The following is a 25,657-nucleotide window of genomic DNA, read 5'->3' as shown; positions in this document are numbered from 1 at the left end:
AAGGGTCCAGACCCAAAACGTCAGCCTTCCTGCTCCTCTGATGCTGTTTGGCCTGCTGTGTTACTCCAGCTCTACACCTTGTTACCTTATTTCAAAGAATCCCTACAGTGTGGATGCAGGCCATTCGGCCCATCAACTCCATGCTGACCCTGTGCAGGGCGTCCTACCCCAGACCCATCCTGATAACCCTGTATTCCCAATGGCTAATCCACCTAGCCTGCACATCCCTGGACACTACACGTAATTTTCCATGGCCAATCCACCCTAACCTGCACATCTGTGGACTGTGGGAGGAAACCGGAGCACCCGGAGGAAACCCACGCAGACACGGGCAGCCGAGTGTGGAATCAAATCTGGGTCCTTGGCACAGTAAGGCAGTAACGCTAACAACTGAGCCACAATCTTATTTCTGACCAGTAACGCCTTGTCAAATTTCACAAAAAGGGGACAATCGAAGGCAAATGGGGAATCATCTCTTTCGTCCTGAAAGCAAAATCCCGGTAGTTGAAGCTTGCCTGTCTGTAGTCAGTATGCCAGTGCCTGAGTTGAGGAGCGTGCGGGACGTCCACTCCCCAAAGAGTTTCTTCTCCGCCTGGAAGGGTTAGACCTTGAATATTACCAACCCTCAGGCTCCCACTGCCTGCTCCATCCTTAAACTTTCTGCCACCTCTCAGAATTGATTCCCATGGCTCTGACGTTAAGGAGCTCAACACCAACAATATTGAAGCAAAGAACGTTTCTAAAAACCTGAATTTCATTAGCACTTTCCGCAATGTCAGGACAGCAAATATCGAGCACAGGAATTGGAGACAGTCATGTTGCAGGGTATGGGGCACTGGGGAGACCACTTTTAGAATACTGCTTAGAGGGGGTGCCCTTACAGAGGTTTATAAAATCATGAGAGGTGTAGATAAGTGAATAGACAAGGTCTTTTTCCCAGGGTGGGGGAGTCTAAAACTAGAGGGTATAGGTTTGAGGTGAGAGGGGAAAGATTTAAAAAGGACCTGAGGGGCAACTTTTTCATGCAGAGGGTGGTGTGTGTATGGAATGAGCAGTCAGAGGAATTGGTGGAGGCTGGTACAATTACAACATTTAAAAGGCACATGGATGGGTAGATGAATAGGAAGGGTTTAAGAGGGGCCAAATGGAAATGCTGGTAAATGGGACGAGGTCAGATTGGAATATCTGGTCAGCATGGACAAGTTGGACCGAAGGGTCTGTTATCATGCTGTATGACTCTATGCTAATCTGAGAACTAGGTTTGACCATTAATGTTCACCCATTTCCTGATACATTGCTATGCCAAAGATGATCCACACAATCAGCAGCCTTTTCTTCTGATGTAAACCTTAGTGGCCCTTTCTCAAAACTAAACCCTTGCTCCTGAGTGCAAGACAAAAAAATCTCAACCGCATATGCTCCTTCAGCAATGTTTAATATATAATCAGGAAAAGCAAGGGTCTCAAAACTGACCCCATGGGGAATTCCATCACAAATCTTTCCAAGCCTAAAAATACTCATTTTCAATTAGTGTCTGTTTCCTGTCACTCAGCCAATTTCACATCTGCGTTGCTATCGTTCTTCTAATCCCGTGAGCACCAAACCTCAGCTGAGTGTATAATGGCCAGAATATCTGTGACTTCAGGAGGGGATCTCGCTCAAAGCTCTTTGTGAAAGTTTGAGACATTTGCACCTTGGCAAAGTGATATTCAGTGCGAGTAGGATGTTGAAAATCTTGATCATCTTGCAGATGGGAGATAGTGGAATTATGGCCACTTCACTGATAATTGAGAGGCTAATGTATTGCGCCCATGGTTCAAATCCCAACACTGCGACACTGGTGGATGTTAAACTCCATGAATAAATCTGGAAAATAAAAGCTATTTGATTTGTAAGATAACGTTAAACTGGTTTCAGTAAGAGATCGCATTATCCAGATCAAATAGGCAGCACCTAACCCCCATAAGGCTCATTAATGTGGTTTAGGGAAGGAAATCTGCCATCCTTACGCAGTCTGGATGTGACTCCAGACCCCACAGTAATGTGATTGACTCTTGACTGCCCTCTGAAGTGGACCAGTCAGTCATTCATTTCAAAAAGCTATTCGGGAAGGACAACGCCCGTGACCCAATCCATGAAATAATTCAAACAAATCTTCCGCGACAACGTCAGACTGGTCCAAAAATCCATGGCAACTAAAGCATTGGTCAGTAGGCCAGTGTGGATCCCAACCCCATTCCCAGGTCCAGGACTCACCCGTGCAGGCTTCTCTTGGGCCTTACAGCTGGGGGGACAATGGGAGAGCAACAAGTCATCAAGAACCTTACAGCCACATCAGGGGGAGGGGGAGGGGGAGGGGGGGGGTGGGGGGCGTGCAAGAGGGCGAGCATAGAGGCAAAGATGCCACTATGCCAACCATGGGGAGAAATAGACAGCAGTACATGACCTTATCAAGCACAAAGGGAGTTGGGAGTCCTAGTTCAGGATTCTCTTAAGGTTAATATGCAGATTCAGTTAGCAGTTAGGAAGGCATTCATTTCAAGAGGGCGAGAATACAAGAGCAGAGATGGTACTGCTGAGGCTGTGTCAAGCTGCATTTGGAATATTGAGAGTGGTTTTGGGCCCCGTATCTAAAGAAGGATGTACTAGTGTTGGAGGAGGTTTACCAGAATGATCCCAGGGATGAAGGAGTGGTTGAGGATTTGGGGTCTGTAATTGATGCAGTTTAGAAGGACAAGGGGGTGATCTGATTGAAACTTACAGAATACTGAGAGGCCTGGATAGAACGCACATGGAGAAGATGTTTCCACCAGTAGGAGAGACTAGGACCCGAGGGCACAGCCTCAGGGTGAAGGGGTGACCTTTAGAACTGAGATGAGGAGGAATTTCTTCAGCCAGAGAGATGTGAATCTGTGGAGCTCATTGCCACAGAAGGCTATGGAGGCCAAGTCATTGAGTATATTTAAGACAGAGAAATGGTTCTTGATTAGCAAGGGGATCAAGGATTATGGGACGAGGCAGGAGGACGGGCTTGAGAAACATATCAAAGGGCACAGCAGACCCGATGGGTGTGAATGGTCTAATTCTGCTCCTATACCTTATGATTTATTTCAGGTCAGTTTCCACATCCCAAATCCACACTTTGTCTCCAAATAGCAACAAGTAATGATCTATTTTGAAGGTCTGATGATGGTAGTTGTCATGTACACCTGAGGTCACCAGCAGCATCTTTGTTAATTTGTGATCCGCTGGCTCTCTTTCGATAGCAGAGAGCTTGGTCAGTGATCTATTAGGCCCTGAAATTTACATGCTGGAAGAACGTCCTCAATCGGTTAACAGATGGAGCCTCCTCTGGGACAATCTGGTAACAATCATCCAACAGGGCAAAGGTCACAAGATTAAGCTTCTGATATGGCACCAGGACCAGAAGGAAAGCTGCTCTGGTTTAGAATTTTACAGTGCAGCAGGCCGTTCAGCCCTTTGTGTGAACCAGGTATCTCCAAGTATTAGCCCCAACCTCCTCTGCTTTTCTCTCCCCTCGTAGATCTGCCATTCTTTTCTGTTCTGAAGCATCTATCCAATTCCACATTCCTGTTCAACCTACTTTCAGCAGGCTGTTCCAAATCACAACAATCTGCTTCGTGAAAATAATTCTCATTCTTTTTATTTAAAACAAAATTATCTGAAGTCTTGAGTGTCCTGGTTATTGACAATTCGAACTGTTGCTTCCTGTTGATTTGATCACAACCCCTTGCAATAGCGAAAGCCTCCAGTAACTCTACCCTTCATTTCTTCTACTTGAAACCAGTGATTTTCAATAAACTCGACATGTGGATCAATGAAAGTCTGAAAATAGTATGCCAGTCTTAAAGCCAAGGCCCCACAGGGAAGGTAGTCTCCTAATGGTGTTATCGTAAATCAAGAGACCCAGGTTAAGGTTCTGGGGACCTGGGTTCAAATCCCACCACGGCAGATGGTGGAATTCAAATTCCATCCCTGGAATTAATGATGAGCATGGAACCATTGTTGGATAAACCCATCTGGTTCCCGAATGCTCTTGCTTCAGGGAAGGAAATCTGGCCTATGCGTGACTCCAGACCCACAGCAATGTGGTTGGATGCCCTTTGAACCAGCTGGGCAAGCTGCTCAGTTGTAGCTTTCAGTTTAAAGTCTCACATGGATAGCAGTAGCTCACCATCACATTCACCACAACCCAGCCAGTCATACCCACATCCTACAAGTGAATTTTAGAAAAATAAAAGAAAAATGGAACCCTTCCTGTCCCTGAGGAAGTTACACAATTGCAACATCTCCCACACACAACCTGAGGCATGGAAAGCAGCAATGTAGTTTTATAAAGACAATTTAATGCCCCTGGCAATGCTGCTTAATATTGAAGCAAAGGTTTGTCTTTCAGAATATTATGACTTTATGACACACTCACATCCTTTCAAATAATTGGGCTTAATTTTATAATTTTTACACTTTTGCTTTGGCTGAATAATTTACCGATCTTTAATTTTTAGAAAAGGTGTAACATGGATTTGGAAAAGCAGCAAAAATATAGTCAGGGTCTTTTCCACAGGGTAGGGGAGTCCAAAACTAGACGGCATAGGTTTAAGGTGAGAGGGGAAAGATTTAAAAAGGACCCGAGGGGCAACATTTTCATGCAGTGGGCGGGCTCTTTAATCACAACATTAAAACAAGAGCAGGTCCAGCTTTACTCCAGGTCCCTTCACCAGAACTTCCTCATCCCCTCGCCTTATGTGGTCAAACCTCCTCTGTGCCCTCTCGAGATGACCCGAGATCAATCTTAAAAAGCAAAGAGTTGAAACCACAGCAAAAGGGAAGGTGCAGTCAGACTCCTGACTTGCGGTGGGGTCCTGCCCAAAGAGATCGCAATTCAGTAATTCCTAAAATTAATGCACTTGGAAGACGGACTTCAACATCAACCTGAGATGCATTTGAACCAGCCCTACCACAGTTGCATAAACCAGACAAAGTTTATTAAAAATGCACTTTTAATTATTTTGAATGACATTTACAGAGAGGGGACTATAAAACACATTGTACCTCTAACTGTACATTAAAAGCCAGTATCTAACAATCATTAGAGGCAAGTTATTCAAATTATACAGACAACAGCCACTGTGCATGAGTACAGCAAACACTGCTGTGGGAACAGACAGACAGTGGAGTTGTATTTCTGAGGTGAGGGAGTTCCTGTGTGTGGTGACAAGGGGAGAAGTGTGGGGTGACTTACAGGAGACTGGCGCATATCACAATCACACGGAACAAGATATTCTCTCATCACATATCCCTCTCGCACATGGACAACCCTGGGTTAATCTCAAAGCTGCTCTCGATGTTTCAGAGCGGGAGACTGGCAGGTTCTCACCCCCTGAGCAATTCTTCTGACACCTCCTCTCTGGAATGACCTCACCTTTGAGCAGAAAGCAACTACTATTGTCCTGCAGAAGAAGACCAGGAAGCTTTTTTTTTTAAAATTTGGGGAGTGTTGGGTGTGGGCCAGTAGTTGGTTAGGTGTTGATGAACCCACCTCTAAATCTCTTCCATTGGGGAAAAAAAAAAATGAACCGCTAGTTCCTCACAATTCCAAAGTTTTGTTCTTTGAAAGACCAACAAAAGTGCTTGAGGCCATTGAGGCTCTGCAAAATGGTCCCAGTTATCAGTTACCAGCTCAGCTGAGGAGGCACACCCATCACAGGGTCAGCTCTCTGGTGGTACCACAGTCTCCAGGACATGTTCTGCAGAGGGTCTCAACTCAGACCTGTTAAATAGAAACTGCTCACCCTTTCAGTCGCATGAACTGATTTCACTAACAAAAAAAGAACGCCTTCCTCACAAAACACAGGGAAAATGTTTAACATCTCTCGCCATTCAGCAACAAGATGCAGCAATCACACCTGAGGAACACTCCACCCGCACAGCCCCCCTGACCATCAAATACATCCAAATGTTAATGTTTGCGCGTGTACCCCATGCATGGGCACATCGGGATCACAGAGAGCAGCCTCCATTACTCATGCCTCTTCCTATTTACAAATCAACGGTTAATGGGTTAGACAACACCTCAAACTGGATAAAACCAGGGACTCTGGCTTCAGGGAGTGAAGCACAGCCCAGTGTTCTGAGGGCCTGTCACTCACCTCAAAGAGGCTGTTACAAAAACATTCCGAGAATGTCAGGAATTTGAACTGGGATACTCCTCATAATCTCCAGCTACTGACTGACAGGCTCTGCTGGATGGAAAATTGCTCGCTGAGGAGAGAGCACAGTTGGTAGCAGACAGGCTGGAGGGTCAAGGTTCGAGTGAATTGCATTGGAGCAGATAGTTGGGGGCAGGGAGGTGGGGTAGGGCAAGGGGGGAATGGGGAGATGGCTGGGGAAAGGGAGATGGGGGGAGGGGGGAAAAGATTGAAAGTGGGGGGAGAAACAGAGAGAGAGTGTGCATTGGAAAGCGAGTGCAGGAAAGCTGACACATGAACAGATCCAGTGGGTATACAGGACACCACCGCTGGTTTGGATGAAGGGTGGATACACAAGTGAAACCTCAGTGTCCTGATCATGTGGCACAGTGGTTAGCACTGCTGCCTCACAGCACCAGGGACTTGGGTTCGATTCCACCCTCGGGTGACTGTCTGTGTGGAGTTTGCACATTCTCCCTGTGTCTGTGTGGGTTTCCTCTGGGTGCTCCGGTTTCCTCCCACAGTCCAAAGATGTGCGGGTTAGGGTGGATTGGCCTTGGGAAATTGCCCTGTAGTGTCCAGGGATGTGCAGACTAGGTAGGTTAGCCATGGGAAGTATAGGGTTACAGGGATTGGGTAGGGGGTTGAGCCTGGGTAGGAGGGTCAGTGTAGATTTGATGGGCTGAATGGCTGCTTCCACACTGTAGGGATTCTATGATTTGATTATTCTATCAACAAGTCCACCATGATCCCCCTTTTTAGATAAAGGATCATTGAATCCTCCCACATTTGTGCACATATGTGCACGCACTTCTTTAAGGCCTGATTGGGAATATTTCCTCTATCCAAAGATGCCGAGGACAACTCTAGTGTTCCTACTGCACTACCTTGGCCAGGCCCGACTCAATATTAATCCAGAGACGAGCCTGGTGCCAGTAGAATCTACAATTGCCCTTAAAAAAAACACAAAAAAGGGAATGCTGGTTGCAGAGAATGGAAGAGTTTCAGGCACATAGATGGCATGATGGGCGCAGAGAAAAGCTCTCTCTCTCTCTGCTCTGTCCCAGTACCGTACCCCAACCTCACGGCATCCCCTGTGTCTCCACTTCCCACACGTATCCCCGGGGGACGTCGAGTGCTGATTCAGAAACGGTTTTGTCTCTGGGTCTGTATCGATTAGGAACCGATCCGAGCCGTTTCAGAATCCGAATCACTAGCTGGTCTTTAGCCATCAGGTCCTGGGCAGCACGCTTACCAACGTCCAACCTGGACAGTGCCCATGACCTTTTCAGGAAGGGACATGTTGGGACATTGTTTTCCCACCCCCACCATACCCAATGACCAGTTAGAAACACGATGAACCACGCACACCGATAGTGTCAATGGACAAGATTAACCTCAACATTAATCTTCCCCCCCCCCCCCCACCGTGCCCCAATTCTCTGAACCCTCAACACAGTTGGCACCAAAACTTCTGCCCTCTCCTGCCTGGACGGTGCCCATTCCCCACCACGGCTCCCCAGTATTACACCACAAATAAAAAAGGAACATCGAACTTTACAACAGACATTTTTTTTTCCTTATCAAGATTAAAAATAAGTGAAAGGTCTAAGGAAGACAGTAAACTGTAAGTCCAGCAACAAGCTCCTCGCTTTCCTGACGGAACAGTAGGCATCTCACTGGCAGAGTGAGGGTGCAGGTGGCAAAGTCTTCACGGTGATTCCATGGTGGCCATGAAAGGGTGAGGGGCGAGTGAAGTCAGTTGATGCTGTGGACGAAGAGAGTGGACCAGATGCACAGAGGTCGGCTCAGATCGAAGCCAACTCCTGCCAAAGACAGGGGGTTTGGGGGGGAACCTCACAGGAGAATACAGGGACAACCGCTGGATTCTTTTGAGGGCTTGGGCTGTGGGCTAGGTGGGCTCTCCAGCTCCTGGAATTTCCTGTTGGGAAGGAGACAGAAAGGAGTTAAGATATTCAACCATCAACACCATGGCAATAGAGGAAAGTGTCTGAGAACAGGAAAGTGGGGGGGGCCAGAGACTAGAGAAAGTGTATGAGGCAACGACTTAGTGATATTATCACTGGACTGTTAATCCAGAGAATCAGGTATGTTCTAGGGACTGCGGTTCAAATCCCGCCATGGCAGATGGTAGAGTCTTAATTAAATTAAAAATAAAATCTGGAATTAAGAATCTAATGATGACCATGAGTTTATTGACAAGGAAAAACCCAGCTGGTTCGCTAATATCCTTTAGGGAAGGAAACTGCCATCCTTACCTGGTCTGGCCTACATGTGACTCCAGACCCACAGCAATGTGGTTGACTCTTAACTGCCCTCTGGGCAATTAGGGATGGGCAATAAATGCTGGCCTGGCCAGTGATGCCCTCATCCTCTGAACAAATTAAAATATGAACATCAACATCAAAACTATCACAGTTCTGTATACTTTAGTGTGAGCAAACACAACACTCCCCACTCTGAAGGGGATCAAACCCATGCAAAAGCCCCCCTCCCCCCATAGCCTTCAGAAACATTTCACAGTTCACCATGCCTTTGGAGTGGGGCTGTTCTCATTAGAGCAGAGGGGTCGATTGGGGACATGATTGAGGTGTATAAAATCATGAGGGGCATAGATAGGGTAGGCAGGAAGGAACTTTTCCCCCTAATGGAGGGATCAATGACCAGGAGGGGCAGGTAAGGGACAGGAGGCTTAGAAGGAATGTGAGGAAACATTTTCTCATCCAGAGATTGTTGGGCATCTTGAATTTAATACCTGTAAGGGTGATGGAGGCAGAAATGCCTCGTAACATTTATGCAATATTTAGATGTGCACTTGCAATGCCAAGGCGTACAAGGCTATGGGCCAAGTGCTAGAAAATGGAATTAGGATCGTTCACAGCTGGTTGTTTTTGACTAACACAGACTCGATGGGCCAAAGGGCAGTGACTCCATAGCTGATCCACTGGAATACCGGGAGTTTTGGGAAGGCTTGAGCAACATCCGGATTTTCAAATGCCTCCAGAACCTCATCCTCCCACATCTCTTTAATCTCCTCCAGCCTCACAAAAAACTGCTCTCAATCGTAAAAGGACCGAGAATGAAAAGGTACAGATACAAGATCATTTGCAAAAAAGCAGATGTAATAGGTGAGAAAAAAAAATTAAAGTATATAATTTAAAACATTTTAAGTGTTTTTTTTAAAACATCACACAGCGTTAGTGTCTGGACCTCACTGCCTGGGCAGGTGGATGTTAAGTTTTATTGAGGCTTGCGAGAGGGCATTAAGGTGATTGTTTAAATGGAAACAATGTTCAGGATGGTGGGGAAATCCTCAGGCAGAGAGCCAGTGCAGACATGATGGGCCAAATAGCCTCTGTCTGCACTGTAAAAACCCTGCAATAGCACACCCCTCTTGTGTATTCCCAGTTTTAATCACTCCACCACTAGTGACCATCTTATCAACTGCTCGGGACCTAAACCTCTTTGGATCTCTCCCCTCCTTCAACACGTTTCAATAGCATGGATAGACTGGCCCAGACTTGATGGGCCGAAGGGCCTCTTGTTAAGGACCAGACCAAACCCCCTTTAAAGGAGATAGCCGAGACACAAACTTTTCTTTATTTAAAATGTAAGATGCTGTGTTTCAGATGTAAGTTGATTGGTTTCACTATTCAGCTTTAAGCAAAATACACTTTATTCTTACCCTGCAGTTAAGACACAAACAAAAGAAGGAAGAATTCATATAACTTTAACTCTATTGGAAAACCTAATGGGATAATTATTATTTAACTACTAAACAGCAACTGTTCCAATATAGTAACAACCCATAAACACAAGCAATAGAAGTTTATAAAATCATGAGGGGCATTGATAGGGTAAATAGACAAGGTTTTTTCCCCAGGGTAGGGGAGTCCAAAACTAGAGGGCATAGGTTGAAGGTAAGAGGGAAAGATTTCAAAGGGACCTAACGGGCAACTTTTTCCACACAGAGGGTGCTGCATGTATAGAATGAGCTGGCAGAGGAAGTGGGGGAGGCTGGTACAATTACAACATTCAAAAGGCATCTGGATGAATAGAGGGTTGAGGGGGATTTGGGACAAATGCTGGCAAATGGGACTAGATTAATTTAGGATATCTGGTTGGCATGGACAAGTTGGACTGAAGGGTCTGTTTCCATGCTGTATATCTGTATGACTCCACGACACCCTTGGCAAAGGCAAAGGCAAAGTCAGTAAAACAGATTGTCTCACGTGTAATTCTGGCAGCAGAGAGAGAACCCGAGGTGGTTTTAGCTGTAGCCGGGAGAAAATTCTGGTAGAGGGCAGGGGAGAGCACAGGATTCAAAACCCTCCAACAACTGCTGAAAGCTAAACTAAATATCCTGGTTCTGTGGGAGCCTGACTCCACCCATTCAGGCTGCTTCTATTGTTCTAACTTTTTTTGTTTAGGAAAAGCCCCAAGGCCTCACCAGCTGTTTACTTCATTGGCTTGGAACAGACAGTTCAATGCCTCGTAAAGCCACAGGATGGTCACACCCTTCTACGCTGGAATGACTCTAAAACGGACCCCCTTTGACCGAGCTTTTGGTCACCTCTCCCAATTTGGCACGTGCTAAAGATGCCAATGCAACGTATTGGCGGATGTCAAACATCTAACCAACCGGCAGTATAGTTTCTTCCCGAGAGACTGCAGAAAGAGCTCACCGTATTGCCCGCACCAGGCTGTGAAACGCATTGTCTACATTCAATCGGATTTTGGCTGATGCCTCCAAGTAGGTCACCTTCAGCTGCCTTGCAAGATTCTCAGCTTCCTCTTTCATTACCTATCGTCCAAGCACAGGACAGAGGGTTATCAACTAATTTACACCTCCCACTACCCACCCATCCGCCGGCCGCCCATGTCCGTCTCCCACCCTCCACCTTCCACCCCACTCACCTGTCGCTGGTGCTCAAGGTCCGCCTTGTTCCCGATGAGGATCATGGGAAATTCATCTCGGTCCTTGACTCGGAGAATCTGTCGGTGGAACTTACTGATTTCATCGAAACTGAAAAAGAAAAAGGAAGAATCTTATTTTTGAACTTCATCCTGGAAAAAGTGAAGGCACCACCGATGGACAGTCACCAGCTGCTGACTGGGCACTGACCAGACACCACTGCCAGGCAGGCGCTGACCAGGTACCACCAAAGGTCAGGCACTGACCACTGAATGGGCAGCGCTGAATGTGTGCCAACCGCTGACTGGGCAGGAATGATGGTGGACATTCCTAAACCACGTCCAGTTGGGGAGGAGAGAACATCCTGCAACAGCGAGGAATGTTCTCATTGGACACACTGGTGGTGTAGGTGGAGAAATCTGACATCAATTGAAGGAATAACTTTTCACAACCCGCCCTCCCCGCCGCCCCCTTCCCCCCCCCCACTCAACCAGCCCCCAGCACTTGATTGAAAAAGTGTTAGTTCATAGTTTTGGGTTTCATTAGGGGACAGATTGAAGGGCACGATCTCTCCACAAACCCAACTCTCTCCCTATCCAACATCACACACAGGCACAAGGTTGTGTGGCATTCACTCGACGGGGGGGCGGGGGGGGGGGGGGAGGGGGGGGGGGGGGGCGAGGGCGGTGGAGGAGCGAGGGCTGTCAACTCTTCAGAGCCAACTTTACGGTCTTGAGGAATTACAAGTTGACTTCCAGGCCAACTCCAAAATCAGCAACACCCTTTGGCAGGGAGAGGAATTATCAGGACATTGAGAAGAGAAAAAACAACTTTCTATTTCCCCCTCTCCTTTGTTACCAGCCCTGGTATGGAGAGATGGCAGCTGGGGTAGAAAGATCTCTTGATCGAATTAAGGACCATGCTGTTGAATGACGCATTGCACCAATGAGCAGGAGATAGCAAGAGAGTGTGGGTGGCCAACAGCAAGAGGGTGGGGGAAAGGGGCAATTGGAGGCATACCGTCTTGTGACAATACCTCCAGGAATGCAGCCAGCCAAAGCTGGGAACACAACTCAGAGGTTCCAGCTAATTTTTGTGTCATCAAAAACACAGGGTGTGGCCACTCCGTCAGTGCTTGCCCTTTACCCGAGCACTCAGCCCAACACACACCATTCTTGTTCAGCCCTTTCAGTTCATCATCCTCGGGTCCCAGTCTAACACCTTTTTGGAGTCAACCTCCTCCACCTTTTCTCACGCAGTGTATCGGATCCAGACAACTCCAACGAAAATACAAAACGCTTTCCTCATCACTATCACCACCTCCCACTGCCCTATAAAACAGGGCAACTGTAATGGATACTGTGCAGTGACCAACATAATGACTGGTCACGACATTGGGTCAATCCTCCTTGTACCACTATTATAAAAAAAGGAGGGTTTGAGTTATAAGGAGAGGCTGAATAGGCTGGGATTTTTTTGTTTTTTTAAAAACGCCCTGGGGCATAGGAGACTCAGGAGTGACCTTATGGAGCTTTACAAAATCATGACGGTCATAGATAAAGTGAAGAGCAAGGGTCTTTTCCTTAGGGCTGGGAAGTTCAAAACGAGGAGGACACAGTTTTAAGGTGAGAGCAGAAAGATTTAAAAAGGGAACTGAGGGGCAACTTGTTCCACACAGAGGGTGGTTCGTATGTGGAATGAGCTGCCAGAGGAAGTGGTAGATGCAGGTACAGTTACAACATTTGAAAGACATTTGGACAGGTACATGGATAGGAAAGGTTTAGAGGGACATGGGCCAAACACAGGCAAATGGGACTAGATTAGTTTAGAACATCTGACCAGCATGGATGAGTTGGACCGAAGGGTCTGTTTCCATACTGTATGACTCAATGAATGCCTTACCTTCCCCGATCATTGATAGCAAAGACAAGGAGAAAGCCTTCACCCGAACGCATATACTGTTCCCTCATTGCTCCAAACTCTTCTTGTCCAGCAGTGTCCAAAACTTAAAAGAAAAAAGGAGAGAGAGAGAGAGAGACAGAGCAGGAAAGTGAGGTGAGGGGGAAGGGGGAGGAGGACAGACATCAGTAATTAATGAGGTGAGCATCGAGAGATACTTTCTCATTAGAAAACTATTTAATACATGTAAGTCTGCAGGGTCCTTTTCACAAGTTTGCACAGCGTTTGCCAGCACAGGCAAGTTTCAGTCACAGTTTCCATAGTAACCAACTAAGGAAGTTACCCCATACTGACAGAATTAAAATTCTTTCATGGTTAAGCTATGCGTTGAGAGAGGAGGCACTAGGACCACACCAGAATCTTCCCTGATGACTAACAGCCTGTTGCTCCGTGGGGCCTACAGTCAAGTTCAAGCCTGACCCTCCGTTCAGTCCTAAGCCTCTCTTTCCCCCCCCCCCCCCACCGTCCCCTTTGATCCTCCCTCCAGTTTCTGAAACATCAGCTGGGAGGACAGAGAGAGGAAGAGAGGCAAGATAAAGAGCGAGAGGGAGAGAAGCTGGGAGAGAGAGAGAGAGAGAAGGCGATACGAGAGAGAGAGAGAGAGAAGGCAAGATAAAGAGAGAGACAGAGAGAGAGAGAGAGAGAGAGAGAGAAGGCAAGATAAAGAGACAGACAGACAGAAAGACAAAGAGAGATAGTGAGAGAAGGTGAGCATGAGCGAGATGGAAAGGGGCAGGGGGGGAGAGAGAGAGAGAGAAAAAAAGAGAATTAGACTTCTTTTCAAAAAGAAAGCAAGGTTCAGTACCCTGTTTCTCTCTCTTTCTCCTGCTGAGGGTGGTAACTGTTACAGGAATACAGGCTCCCCCCCCCACCATGGCCCAGGGGCACTCTGGTGTCTCCTGTGGGTGGTCATCCATTTCAAACAAGCCCAGACAGGAATGTGCTCATGGATTAGGAGGAAAGACTGACTGCATGCAAAAGATTTCCATTCAGAATCAGTCTCAGATTCAGGCCTTTGGAGAAATATATGTTTCCTTAAAGTAAAGAAATCTAGTTTATGGTTGAAATGCCCTCTGAAATTTATACCAAGACCACTTTCTTTCCATTGGCAAAGATAAAAACGATTAACTAAGTGTGCCCTGAAGTTATAGAATGTGTTCAAATCCTTCCAAAGCCACAGACTTCCCTATCTGTAATTTTAGCATTCCTCCAATTCTGGCCCCTTTCCCATCACGCACTTCCTTTGTTCCATCATCGGCCCCTGTACCTTCAGCTGTAGAGACCCTACACACTCCGGAATTTTCTCCCTAAACATCTTCGTGCCTCTCTCTCTACACCCCCCTCCCACTATTTTAAGTCTTTCCTTCAAACCTGCCCATTTGATCAACCTTATCACAGGCCATGGCCTCAGTTAGCTAATGCCAACATCATGGGTTCAATTCCTTCTGGACCAGGACTCCCAGGTTTTTGTCCCACCTACTCCAGAGGTGTTTCGTAACATCTCTGAACAGATCAGAAAAATATCTGTCACAAGCAATAGCCTTCCGCTGAAGGTCCTTGCGGTGGGGTGGGGGTGGGGGTTGTTTTGCAATCAATGCCAATTGTTGTTGTCATGGTCTAGCAAATGCCGGACACCAGATGGTGCTTGAGCAATTTGAGGTGGGCAGTTCTGCTGGAAAGGGCTACCTTCTGTGCACAGACTGGGAAAGTCATTCTGTTCCACAATATGTGTAACTTACTGTCCAACCTTGCTGCCCGGTCATCAATGACACATTGCTTGGTGTAGGAATCCTCAATGGTCGGGTCATAATCCGATACAAAATAAGACTGGAAGCAAAGAGGAGAAAGAGATCCACAGTTAAGCAATGAATGGATAAAGCCATATTAACAATAGATAAATCAAGCTTATAACAAGGGAGAAAAACCTCGAGATGTTAAATTCTATCCAGACTCTCTGGAACCTGGACATAGAAAATAGGTTCAGTAACAGGCCATTCGGGCCTGCACCACCATTCAATAGGATCACCGCTGATCATGCATTTTCAGTATCCCATTCCCACCCTCTCCCCATACCCCTTGATCCCTTTAGCCACAAGGGCCATGTCTAGCTCCCTCTTAAATATATCTAACGAACTGGCCCCAATATCTTTCTGTGGTAGAGACTGCCACAGCTTCACAACTCTGAATGAGGAAATTCTTCCTCATCTCAGTCCTGAATGGCTTACCCCTTATTTTTAGACTGTGACCCCTAGTTCTGGGCTTTCCTAACATTGGGGACGTTCTTCCCACATCGAGCCTGTCAGGTCCCATCAGGATTTTATATGTTTTTATATGAGATCCCCCCCATCATTCTTCTAAAATGGGCAATGAGTAAAAATCCACAAAAGTGATGATGGCTTTGAAAGGTGAGTGCCAGGTTAAAAATTCAATACGACAGCCTGACGTCAAGCACAGGGGTACTCAAAATTGCAACAGCAAAAGAATCCTGAAGAAAATAGCCAGGTTTTGAGCCATTTGGTCAGAACAGGAAGGCTACAGAGACCTCCTGGACAGGAGGAAGTAGGGGGACAGCAGAAAGGAGGAGGGGGTGCAATGCGGGTGGAAGCAGATGATGGACGTAGTGGTTGTAGATATGTGATCATCAGTGGTTGGGCAGGGAGAGGTAAACAGAGCAAGATAACGACACAATGAGAGATTGCCTGGAAGCAGCAGCTACAAGCAAGAGACAAGGAATAACAGCCCATTTTTTTCACCTGCACCTTTAAGGCAGACAATCACTCGGAACAGATTGAAGGCTCAGGTCAATAGCTACTTTGGCACACCAATACTGTGCCATGCTAATAGATATTCCAAACTTTATGAAAGATGGACTCTTGCGCTAATTACTTTGCTCCAGCAATTCTGATGTAGTCTCCCACCCCAGGCAAGATCTCCACTCTCGCTCGTGCAGACCTCTCTCAAACGCAATTATTTTTGAGATAGTTTTAATCAACTTGTTCGGATGTGCTTTGACACACATCTAAAGCAGGTGGGAATTGAATGCTTCTGGCTTAGAGGCAGGGGCATTACCACAGTGCCGTCCACCATCACTTCTGTAATCTATTATTTCATAGGAGTGGGCATCGCTGGTTAGACCAGCATTTATTGCCCATCCCTACTAGCCCAGAGGGGAGTTAAGAGGCAACCACATCGCTGAGAGTCTGGAGTCACATGTAGGCCAGACTGGGTAAGGGTAAGGACATGAATGTCACCAGCTGTTTATTGCCCATCCCCAGCTGTCCCCTTAAGCAACTAGTAGTGAGTTGCTTTCTTGTACCATTACAGTCCATGTGCTGTAGGTAGACCCACAATGCCCTTGGGGAAGGAAATTCCAGGATTTTGACCCAGGATGGTGAGTGGCTTAGAGGGAAACTTGCAAGTGGAGGTGTTCCCATGTATCTGCTGCCCTTGTCCTTCTAGATGGAATTGGTCATTGGTTTGGAAGGTGCTGTCTAAGGATCGTTGGCAAATTGATGTCCCCAGAACACCGTAGGTTATTATTCAGTGACATCACTGCTACGGCACCACCTCCCCTTAAACAGCCGTGGGAAGGCAGTTAACAGCCAATCACATACCAGCTGCTGGGGTGGGATTCGAACCCATGGCCTCTAGAACATTTGCCTGGTCCTTTGGATTATGAACCCATTGACACTGCCACTGGGGCACCTTATACAAGAGGCTGCAGAATAATAAAGGGTCATAAAAAGACCCTTACATTTTTATTATGGCTTCAGAGCTCAAGATGTCCCAGACAGGTTTACAACTTCCAACGTACTGTGTGTGAACATAAGAAATAGGAGGAGCAGGCCCCCTCGAGCCTGCTCCGCCATTCAATAAGATCCTTTTCATGGACTCAGCTCCACTTACCCACCCACTCACCATAACCTTAATTCCTTTACTGTTCAAAAATCTATCTTTCCCTGAAAAACATTAAGTGAGGAAGCCCTTAGCTGCTTCATTGGACACTGATTCCCAACCCTTTGGATGAGGAAGTTCCTCCTCAATCCGCTCCCCCTTATTTTGAGGCTATGCCCCCTAGTTCTGGTTTCACCCGCCAGTGGTAACATCCTCCCTGCTTCTATCTTGTCTATTCCCTTCATAATTTTATATGTTTCTATAAGATCCCCCCTTCATTCTTCTAAATTTCAATGAGTAATATTTTCAATGAGTAATGAGTCTACTCAATCTCTCCTCATAAGGGAATACTCTCAACTATGTGGCTGTAGTACAGGGAAGTATACAGTGCACAGTGAGATCCCACAGACAGCATCATGAGCAGGAGCGGTTATCTACTTATTCAATAAAGATGAAGGGTCATCAGCTTGAAATGTTAACTGTTTTTCTCTCCACAGGTGCTGCCAGATATTCCAAATTTCTCCAGCACCTTCGCTTACATTTCAGATTTCTATAACATTTTAAGTTACGTTATTAAAAAGTGCCTTCGGTCAGTAGTTAAAATGCTGCGCAGCACAGCGGGGAGAACAGTGTATGGTGCCCTGCACTCTTTACCCAAAAGCCAGCTCCTCCGACAGTGCGGCACTCCATCAGCACCTGCAGCGGGACGACCAGCTGAGAACGTGCGTGTGAACCTACAGAACGGAGCTCAAACTCCTGACCTTTTGGACTTGGTGGGGGAGTAAGGCTGACCACTGAGCTGCAGCTAATACCCAGTCTGTAAATGATGAGTCTCTCACTCTCACCAGCCCCACGCAGAAACCCATGTGCAAATGCGCCAAATTAAGAGCGAGACTTTTGTAAGTGTTTAATGACAACTATATGAGCAGGCATTCCTAACACAGCCTTGCTGTTAACTAAATGACTATTAATAATACTGTGAAAACCTAAATATCACTTTCACATTTTCCAATCTCAGTCCCTTTGCCGACTCATTTCCTGGCTGCGGCTCATTGCTAGGGTGGAGATGCTGGAAGAAGCTGATGACCAGTGTGAGGTACAAACATGCTCTACACATTGCGAAGTGGAGCAGAACCATCTTCGTCCCCAGGAATGTGCGACAATCACAGCCTACAATTTAGGAATTTGCTCAAAGTAAAGGGAAAACTGTTTCCATTATCCAAATGGCTCAGCTGACCTGGAGTGAGAAGCGGAGCTTTTAAACAGCTAAAAGACCCATCAGCTTATCATGACACTACCTGTCATCAAGCATCCATCTATTCTCATTCCATTTTCCAGCACTTTGCCCGTAGCCTTGCATGCTACAATCATTTCAAGTCTTTACCTAAATATGGGTTCCCACATCTACCAGCCTTTCACCTCTGGGTGAATTAAGTTCTCCACAAATCCTGCTCCTTATCCAGAGACTATGCCCTTTGGTTCCTGATTTCTCTGCAAAAGGGGAATATTTCTCTGTCTATGCCCACTCGGAAGTGTGTACGCCCCAATCAGAGTCTAAGGAAAACCACCCCAGCCCCTCTAAGCTCTCTTTGTTGCTAAATCACTCCAGCCCAGGCTAAAGACTGGCACTGCCACCAAGGCCAGCTTTTTGACCTCAGGCACCCTTCACTGGGGCACAGCATTGCTTTGTTGGTTGGACACACTTGCAGGCCAGACCAAGTAAGGATGGCAGATTTCCTTCCTTACCCCTGGGTCTTCGGCCAGCTGGGGGGTTTACAAAGATTTCACAGACCCCACCCCACCCCCATTACTGAGGCTAGCTTTCAATTCCACCAGCTGCCACTGAGAGAATTGGACTAGAACTCACCCTGATGGACAGGATTTAGGGAGTCCAGTGGAGAGTTACTCCCTGTAGGATTCCTAGCCTCTGACCTACTTTTGCAGTCACAGTCAGTCCAGTCCAGTTCAGTTTCTGGTCGATGGTAACCTCTCGGATGTCAATAGTAGGGGAATTCAGTGATGGTACGTTAACTCCTTTGTTTAAGAGCTTGAATTTTAAACCAGTGGCACATAGGTATTGATCTCTTTTTGTGAAGAAGTTTAATAATTACCTTGGACAGTTGCCTTGGAACCATGATTTCAAAACAAAATTTGCCCCCTGGAGTATTAATGCAAGTTTGTTTATGTTGTGGTGATTTACAACGAGAGAGAGAAAAGACCTTGCTTTTGGGTTTAGAATAAGCAAGGATTGATTTTTGACTTAGAAAGGACCAAGATTAGAAAATATTTTGGTAGTAGGAAGGAGATGGGACTGAATTCAGATGTCAGTATAGTCTCTCCTAAGAAGGAAATTGTTCAAAGTGGTGAAGGGGATTGTTTACCTCAAGGAGTAGTTTAGCTTGTGAACATTTCAGCTCAGCAGTATATAAATAACCAATGCAGATTTCTAACCAAAGCTGACAGAGTCTAAGAGCTCAGTTGTGAGAGGATTCAAGAGAAAGGTCAGCTGTCAGGACAAGAACAGGGGAAGAAACAGTTAAGTCAAACATACTAGTTTAATTTTAAACAAGGGAAATTTCTCTAGTTTGTTGAGTAACTGTGAGCAATGGTGTGAGGGTGTAGATGTATGTGTTTTGTAATCTTTAATACTGTGCTATATTTAAAATGGCTTGGTTTGCTTTGTTCTATTTTTATTTCTTTTGTGCAATAAACTTTTGCTTTTTTTTTAAAACACCAAATCTGCAGCATGGTGTGCTTATCTCCACGTTAGGTTGAAAAAAAGATTATCCATCTTGTGGGGTGGCACAGTGGCTAGCTCTGCTGCCTCACAGTGCCAGGGTCCCAGGTTTGATTCCACCCTTGGGCGACTGTCTGTGTGGAGTTTGCACATTCTCCCCTTGTCTGCGTGGGTTTCCTCCGGGTGCTCCGGTTTCCTCCCACAGTCCAAAGATGTGCAGGTTATAGTGGATTGGCCAAGGGAATTACAGGGATAGGATAGAGGATGGGGTCAGGTCAGAGTGGGATGCTCTTCGGGGTTGGTGCAGACTTGGTGTGTTGAATGGCCTGTTGCCATGCTGGGGGGATTCTAAACCAGATTTCCATCTGGTTACTACTGGATAAGTCAGGTCCATCAGCAGGGATCAGAACAGTGAGGCCACTGAAAACCAAGGGGCAATGTTTAGATTGTCTTGTTGGAGATGGTTTGGCACTTATTAGTCAAAGCCTAGATATTATCCAGGTCTTGCTGCATTTGAACATGAACTGCTTCATTATCTGAGGAACCGTCAATGGCGCTGAACATTGGTGAACAATGTTGCACATCCCCATTTCTCACCTTATGATGGAAGGAGGTCATTGATGAAGCAGTCGAAGATGGTTGGGCCGAGGACTCTATCCTGAGGAACTCCTACAGAGATGTCCTGGAGCTGAGGTGACTGACATCCAGCAACAACTACCTTCCTACGTGCTAGGTATGACTCCAATCAGCAGACAATTTTCCTCTCAATTCCCATTGATTCCAGTTTTTGCTAGGGGTCCTTGATGCCACACTCGGTCAAATGCTGCCTTGATGTTAACGATAGTTATTCTCACCTCACCGCTGGAATTCAGCTGTTTTGTCCATGAATGAACCAAGGCTGCAATAAGGTCAAGAGCTGAAGGACCTTGGTGGAACCCAAACTGACCATTCGTGACTTCACTTAATTAATTATCTGTGAAGCTCAAGAGGTTGCATAAGGCACTATACAAACGCAAGCTCCTCTATCAGATAACTTACCGCATAGAAAAGATTCCAATTATTGTGACAAACAACTTGTATTTATATTGTGCCCGACAATAAAAGGGCTTGCGGCATTTCATAACAGGACATTAATCTAACAATATCTGACAACCGAGCTAAAGGAGAAGAGATAACTACTTGTTCAAAGAGGTAGTTGCAAACAGCACGTTAGAGCTATAGAATCTGCAGTGTGGAAGCAGGCCATTTGGCCCAGTGGGTCCACACCGCCCCTCTGAAAAGCATCCCACCCAGACCTAACCCTCTATTCTATCCCTGTAACCCTGTATTTCCCACAGCCAATCCACCTAACCTGCACAACTTTGGACTGTGGGAGGAAACCCTAGCACCTGGAAGAAACTTACGCAGACATAGGGAGAATATACAAACTCCATACAGACAGTCACCCAAGGATGGAATCGAGCCCAGGTCCCTCCCGCTGTGAGGCAGCAGCATTAAACACTGACCCACTGTGATGCCCTTCTTAAAAAGGGAAAGTTGGTGAGAATTCGAAGAATGGAAGTCCCAGGCTGAGGCTCGGTGGGGTCACAGTGGGACCATGAAGAAAGTGGAAGATACACAAGGAGTGTGATTCAGAGGTTTAGCAATCTTGGGTATTTGTAGGGCCGGAAATGGTTCAGAAGGCCAAAGAAAAACCTGAACATGAGAGTGCAACCTCAAAACATAGAAAACAAGAGCAGGAAAAGGACCATTCAGCCCACTGAACCTGTTCCACCATTCAAGGACAAAACCAGAAGTTGCTGGAAAAGCTCAGCAGGTCTGGCAGCATCTGTGAAGAAAAAAAAACAGTTGAGTTTTGGGTCTGGTGACCCTTCCTCAGAATCATTTGAGGGCTGATCATCCAATTTTATTTTATTCATTAACAGGATGTGGGTGTTGCTGGCTAGGCCAGCATTCAGAGTCAGTCACATTGCTGTGGGTCTGGAGTCACATGGAGGCAGGTAAGGACGGCAGTTTCCTTCCCCAAAAGGACATTAGTGAACCAGATGGGTTTTTCTGACAATTGACAATGGATTCATGGTCATCATTAGATTTTTAATTCCAAATATTTATTGAATTCAAATTCCACCACCTGCTGTGGTGGGATTCGAACCAGGGTCTCTGGATTAACAGCCCAGCGATAATACCAATAGGCTATTGCCTGGCCCACCCTGTACCCACTTTCTCCCCACACCATTTGATACATCTAACCCTGAGGGTTCGATTGAACACCTCCTTGAAAACTTTCATCATATCGGTCTGCAGAATTTAAGAATCGGAAGATTTACTGGAACAGGAGCCAACGTAACTTATTGAGCACCACAGTGACTGGTGAATGGGACTTAAAAAGAAAGGATAGCTGCAACTTTCCTACCAAGGAGGAGAAACAACTTATTTAACAAAAACATCTGTTTGCTACGAGTCAGAGGTTCGGTTTCCTGTTGGATTCTTTGGTTGCTACCGATTTGAGGTTTACGGTTGGCACCAGTACACACTGACACAGATTGTTTCACAACAGGACAGGGTGGGGAGTTTAGAGAGAAGCACCTTTTCCTGCCTCTATCACGTAGCAAGTCCCAACAGGTTAGACTACAGAGTCCTTCCAAACAGGCCCACAGTCTCTGCCTACAGGGCCTTTCTTAGGCAAGGCACAGTAAAGAACAGAAAGCTAAAATACACACAGTCAGTAACAGAGCAATGCTACGAAACATCACCATTCCTTGGGCAACACGCTCAATTTCTGTTTCTTTGTATTCATTCCCAGGATGAGGGCATCACTGGGCTGTGCCAGCATTTGTCACCCATCCCTAATTGCGCAGTTAAGGGTCAACCCCGCATTGGTGTGGGTCTGGGTCTGGAGTCACACGTAGGCCAGACCAGGCAAGGGTGGCAGTTTCCTTCCCTAAAGGATTTTTGTGAACCAGATGGATTTTTCTGACAATTGATAACAGAGTCAATCATTAGACTGACTGTGTCCCCTGGTTCCAGACTCCCCCACCCAGGGGGAAAGCATCGGCCCAGCAACATCTGTCCAGCCCTGTTTGAATTTTATATATTTCAATCAGATCCCCCTTCCCATGAATCCCACACAAGGTACAGGAGGAGCAGGAGCACGGGTGTCTGCCCAATAAACTCCAGTTTCTTTTTTATTGAATTCAGTAAATCGCAGGATTCAAACCCGGGTCCCCAGGGCATTACTGGGTCTCTGATTTAATATAGAGTGTGATAATACCACTGAGCTATCACCTTCCCCGAGGTGGATTCTGGGTTCTGAAGTCCCTCTCCATCACCCAGGCTGACACGGTATATCAGAGCAGCAGACTGTCAAACAAGGTGTTAAACATAGCCCCCTGCCCACCCACCTCAGACAAGCGTCCCTACAGTATGATTCAAAATAATGCCCAGTGGCCCTGAGCCAATCTTTGTGCCTCAAGACACCGCCACACCTCTCAATTCCCCTCTTCACTTTCTGTGGGAGCTTGCTGTGTACAAATTTCCTGCTGCCTTTCCTTGCAACAAGGCAGTGACCTCACTGCAAAAGTATATCATTGGCTGCAAGGCATTATGGGAGGGCCCAAGGATGGAAAAGATGCTACAGAAATGAAAGTGCATTCTTTCGTGTACATACTGGGCATGAGCTTTTGCAGGGAACCATTCGGACAGGGTGGAACCTGTCAGGAAGTGGAAATGAAATAGAAATGGTCAGGAATTAAAATCAGTTCCTATTCATAGTCCAACCACAATGTGACAAACGACACAAAATATAATCATCCTTACCCTGTATTTGACCACCACTCTGGAATTAGCCTGACATAGAAATAGAACAGGAGTAGGCCAATTGGCCCTTCGAGCTTGTTCCATCATAGAGCATTAGCCATGATCATACTCAATTTCAATGCCATAATCTCATGCCTTTAAAATCTAAACATTTACCATTCTCATTCTCGACATATTCAGTGGCCTGGCCTCCAGACTCTTTTGGGGGAAAAGGAACTCCACAGGTTCACTACCCTCTGAGTGAAGAAATACTCCCCCATCTCAGTCCTTATGGTCTACCCCGTATCCTGAGATCTGGGTCTGCTGGCTGCACACCCCTCCCCCACCTCGCCCCAGCATCTAGTCTGTCCAGCCCTGTTCAAATTTTATACATTTCAATCTGATCGCCCTCCTCCATTCCTTCTGGACCTCCCACACAAGGTGCAGGAAGCGTTGGAGTGGCAGGGGGCGGGGAATCTGCCCAATATGTGCCCCCAACCCCACACTGCAGTCCCACTCAAATACACATTGAGATTTGGTCCCAACATCAACTGGATGATGTCAGTCAAACAGTCTGTTTATTCTATTTCTAATATACAGGAGATCCCCGATTTAGGAAGACTACCTAGTCATGAATGTGATCCCATACAGAGGTGTAATTTTAAAGACCTGACATACAAACGGCTGGTGCGCTAATAAACAGCTCCTGTACGTTGTACAAAAAGAAACACCAAGGACTGCAGAAGCTGAAAATCAAAAGCATAAACAAAAACACAAACAAAAGCTTTGCCCAGTAATTTCTGTCTTTGTTCCTTTTCATTGTCCTGCATTGTGTTCTGACTTGCATCCACATCAACATAAAGTCAGAGCTGTACAGCATAGAAACAGACCCTTCGGTCCAACTTGTCCATGCCGACCAGATATTCTAAATTAATCTAGTCCCATTTGCCAGCATTTGGCCCATATCCCTCTAAACCCTTCCTATTCATATGAATGGTGCCATGTATGCATGGCGAAGCTACACACTTTTTACTGTATTTTTTACATTGAAAACATGTGACAATGAATGATTCAATTCAATTATCAATTTTAAATGTTGCAATTGTACCAGCCTCCACCACTTCCTCTGGCAGCTCATTCCATACACGCACCACCCTCTGCGTGAAAGAGTTGCCCCTTTCAAATCTTTTCCCTTTTAAATCTTTCCCCTCTCACCTTAAACCTATGCCCTCTAGTTTTAGACTCCTCTACCCTGGGGAAAAGACCTTGGTTATTCACCCTATTCATGCCCCTCATGATTTTATAAATCTCTATAAGGTCACTCCTCAGCCTCTCACGCTCCAGGGAAAATAGCCCCAGCCTATTCAGCCTCTCCCTGTAGCTCAAACCCTCCAATCCTGGCAACATCCTCGTAAATAATTTCTGTATCAACCAACTCCACATGGAACCAGTTCACAACAGGGGGACTGCCTGTGTTTACAACTTATTAAAATTAAGAAACAGCTAAGTGAAATGCAATGTTACCCTTGATCTTTCTTAAAGTTTCATCGTGTGCCTGGGATCTCAAATTCCAGGGGAAATCAGAGAGACTTGGTAATCTCACCTCTAATCATTATCCACTGAGTTCTTCATCCCCATGCTATGGGGTCACATTCAAATGAAGGACATTATCAACTGACCAATGTATCCATACTCCATGGGGTATTAGGACAGACTCAAAGGATTCATGGCAGCACTGACAAAGCCCTTGTGCAGGTCATCTCATGAGAAAACATTGAGCAGATTGGGCCTAAACTCTTTGGGGTTTTAGAAGAGTGAGAGGCGATCTTACTGAAATGTTACAATTGGATGGGCATTGACAGGGCTGATGCTGAGAGGGTGCATTTTCTCTTCTAGTGAAAATCTAGAAATCAGCAGAGTTTAAAAATAAGCAGTGAGGTCTTCAATATAAGACCGCTCAGAAAGAATTCCTTCCGAGGACCAAGTGTTTTCAGAATTTCTCCCTGAATGATGGGCGCAGGCTGGGTCATTGAATATATTCAATGTCATGTTAGACTGTTGATTGAGAAGACATGCGCAGATTGTGGAGGATAGACGGGGAAAACAGTGTCACAGCAAAAATCAGAT

The 25,657-nt window shown here is 46.1% G+C and overlaps 1 protein-coding gene across 2 annotated transcripts in view; it reads right to left on the bottom strand.

Annotated features, from left to right (window-relative positions):
• Positions 1 to 5,003: 5,003 nt before the first annotated feature.
• The window catches only part of LOC109920125 (ras-related protein R-Ras2-like), a 39,582-nt gene continuing 18,928 nt past the window's right edge, over positions 5,004 to 25,657 (bottom strand). For both annotated transcript variants that reach the window (XM_020520150.2, XM_048617514.1), the window contains exons 2-6: positions 14,844 to 14,931; positions 13,048 to 13,150; positions 11,148 to 11,256; positions 10,916 to 11,034; positions 5,004 to 8,151 (exon numbers count right to left, since the gene is read on the bottom strand). In XM_020520150.2, the coding sequence (XP_020375739.2) occupies positions 8,067 to 8,151; positions 10,916 to 11,034; positions 11,148 to 11,256; positions 13,048 to 13,150; positions 14,844 to 14,931 (504 nt within the window). In that variant the 3' untranslated portion in view covers positions 5,004 to 8,066. The remainder of the gene's footprint in view (positions 8,152 to 10,915; positions 11,035 to 11,147; positions 11,257 to 13,047; positions 13,151 to 14,843; positions 14,932 to 25,657) is intronic.

This window comes from Rhincodon typus, chromosome 37 (assembly GCF_021869965.1).
Source record: "Rhincodon typus isolate 14 chromosome 37, sRhiTyp1.1, whole genome shotgun sequence".
Classification (NCBI taxonomy): domain Eukaryota; kingdom Metazoa; phylum Chordata; class Chondrichthyes; order Orectolobiformes; family Rhincodontidae; genus Rhincodon; species Rhincodon typus.
The sequence above is the reverse complement of the archived record's forward strand: the minus strand, read 5'-3'. Positions and strand labels throughout refer to the sequence as shown.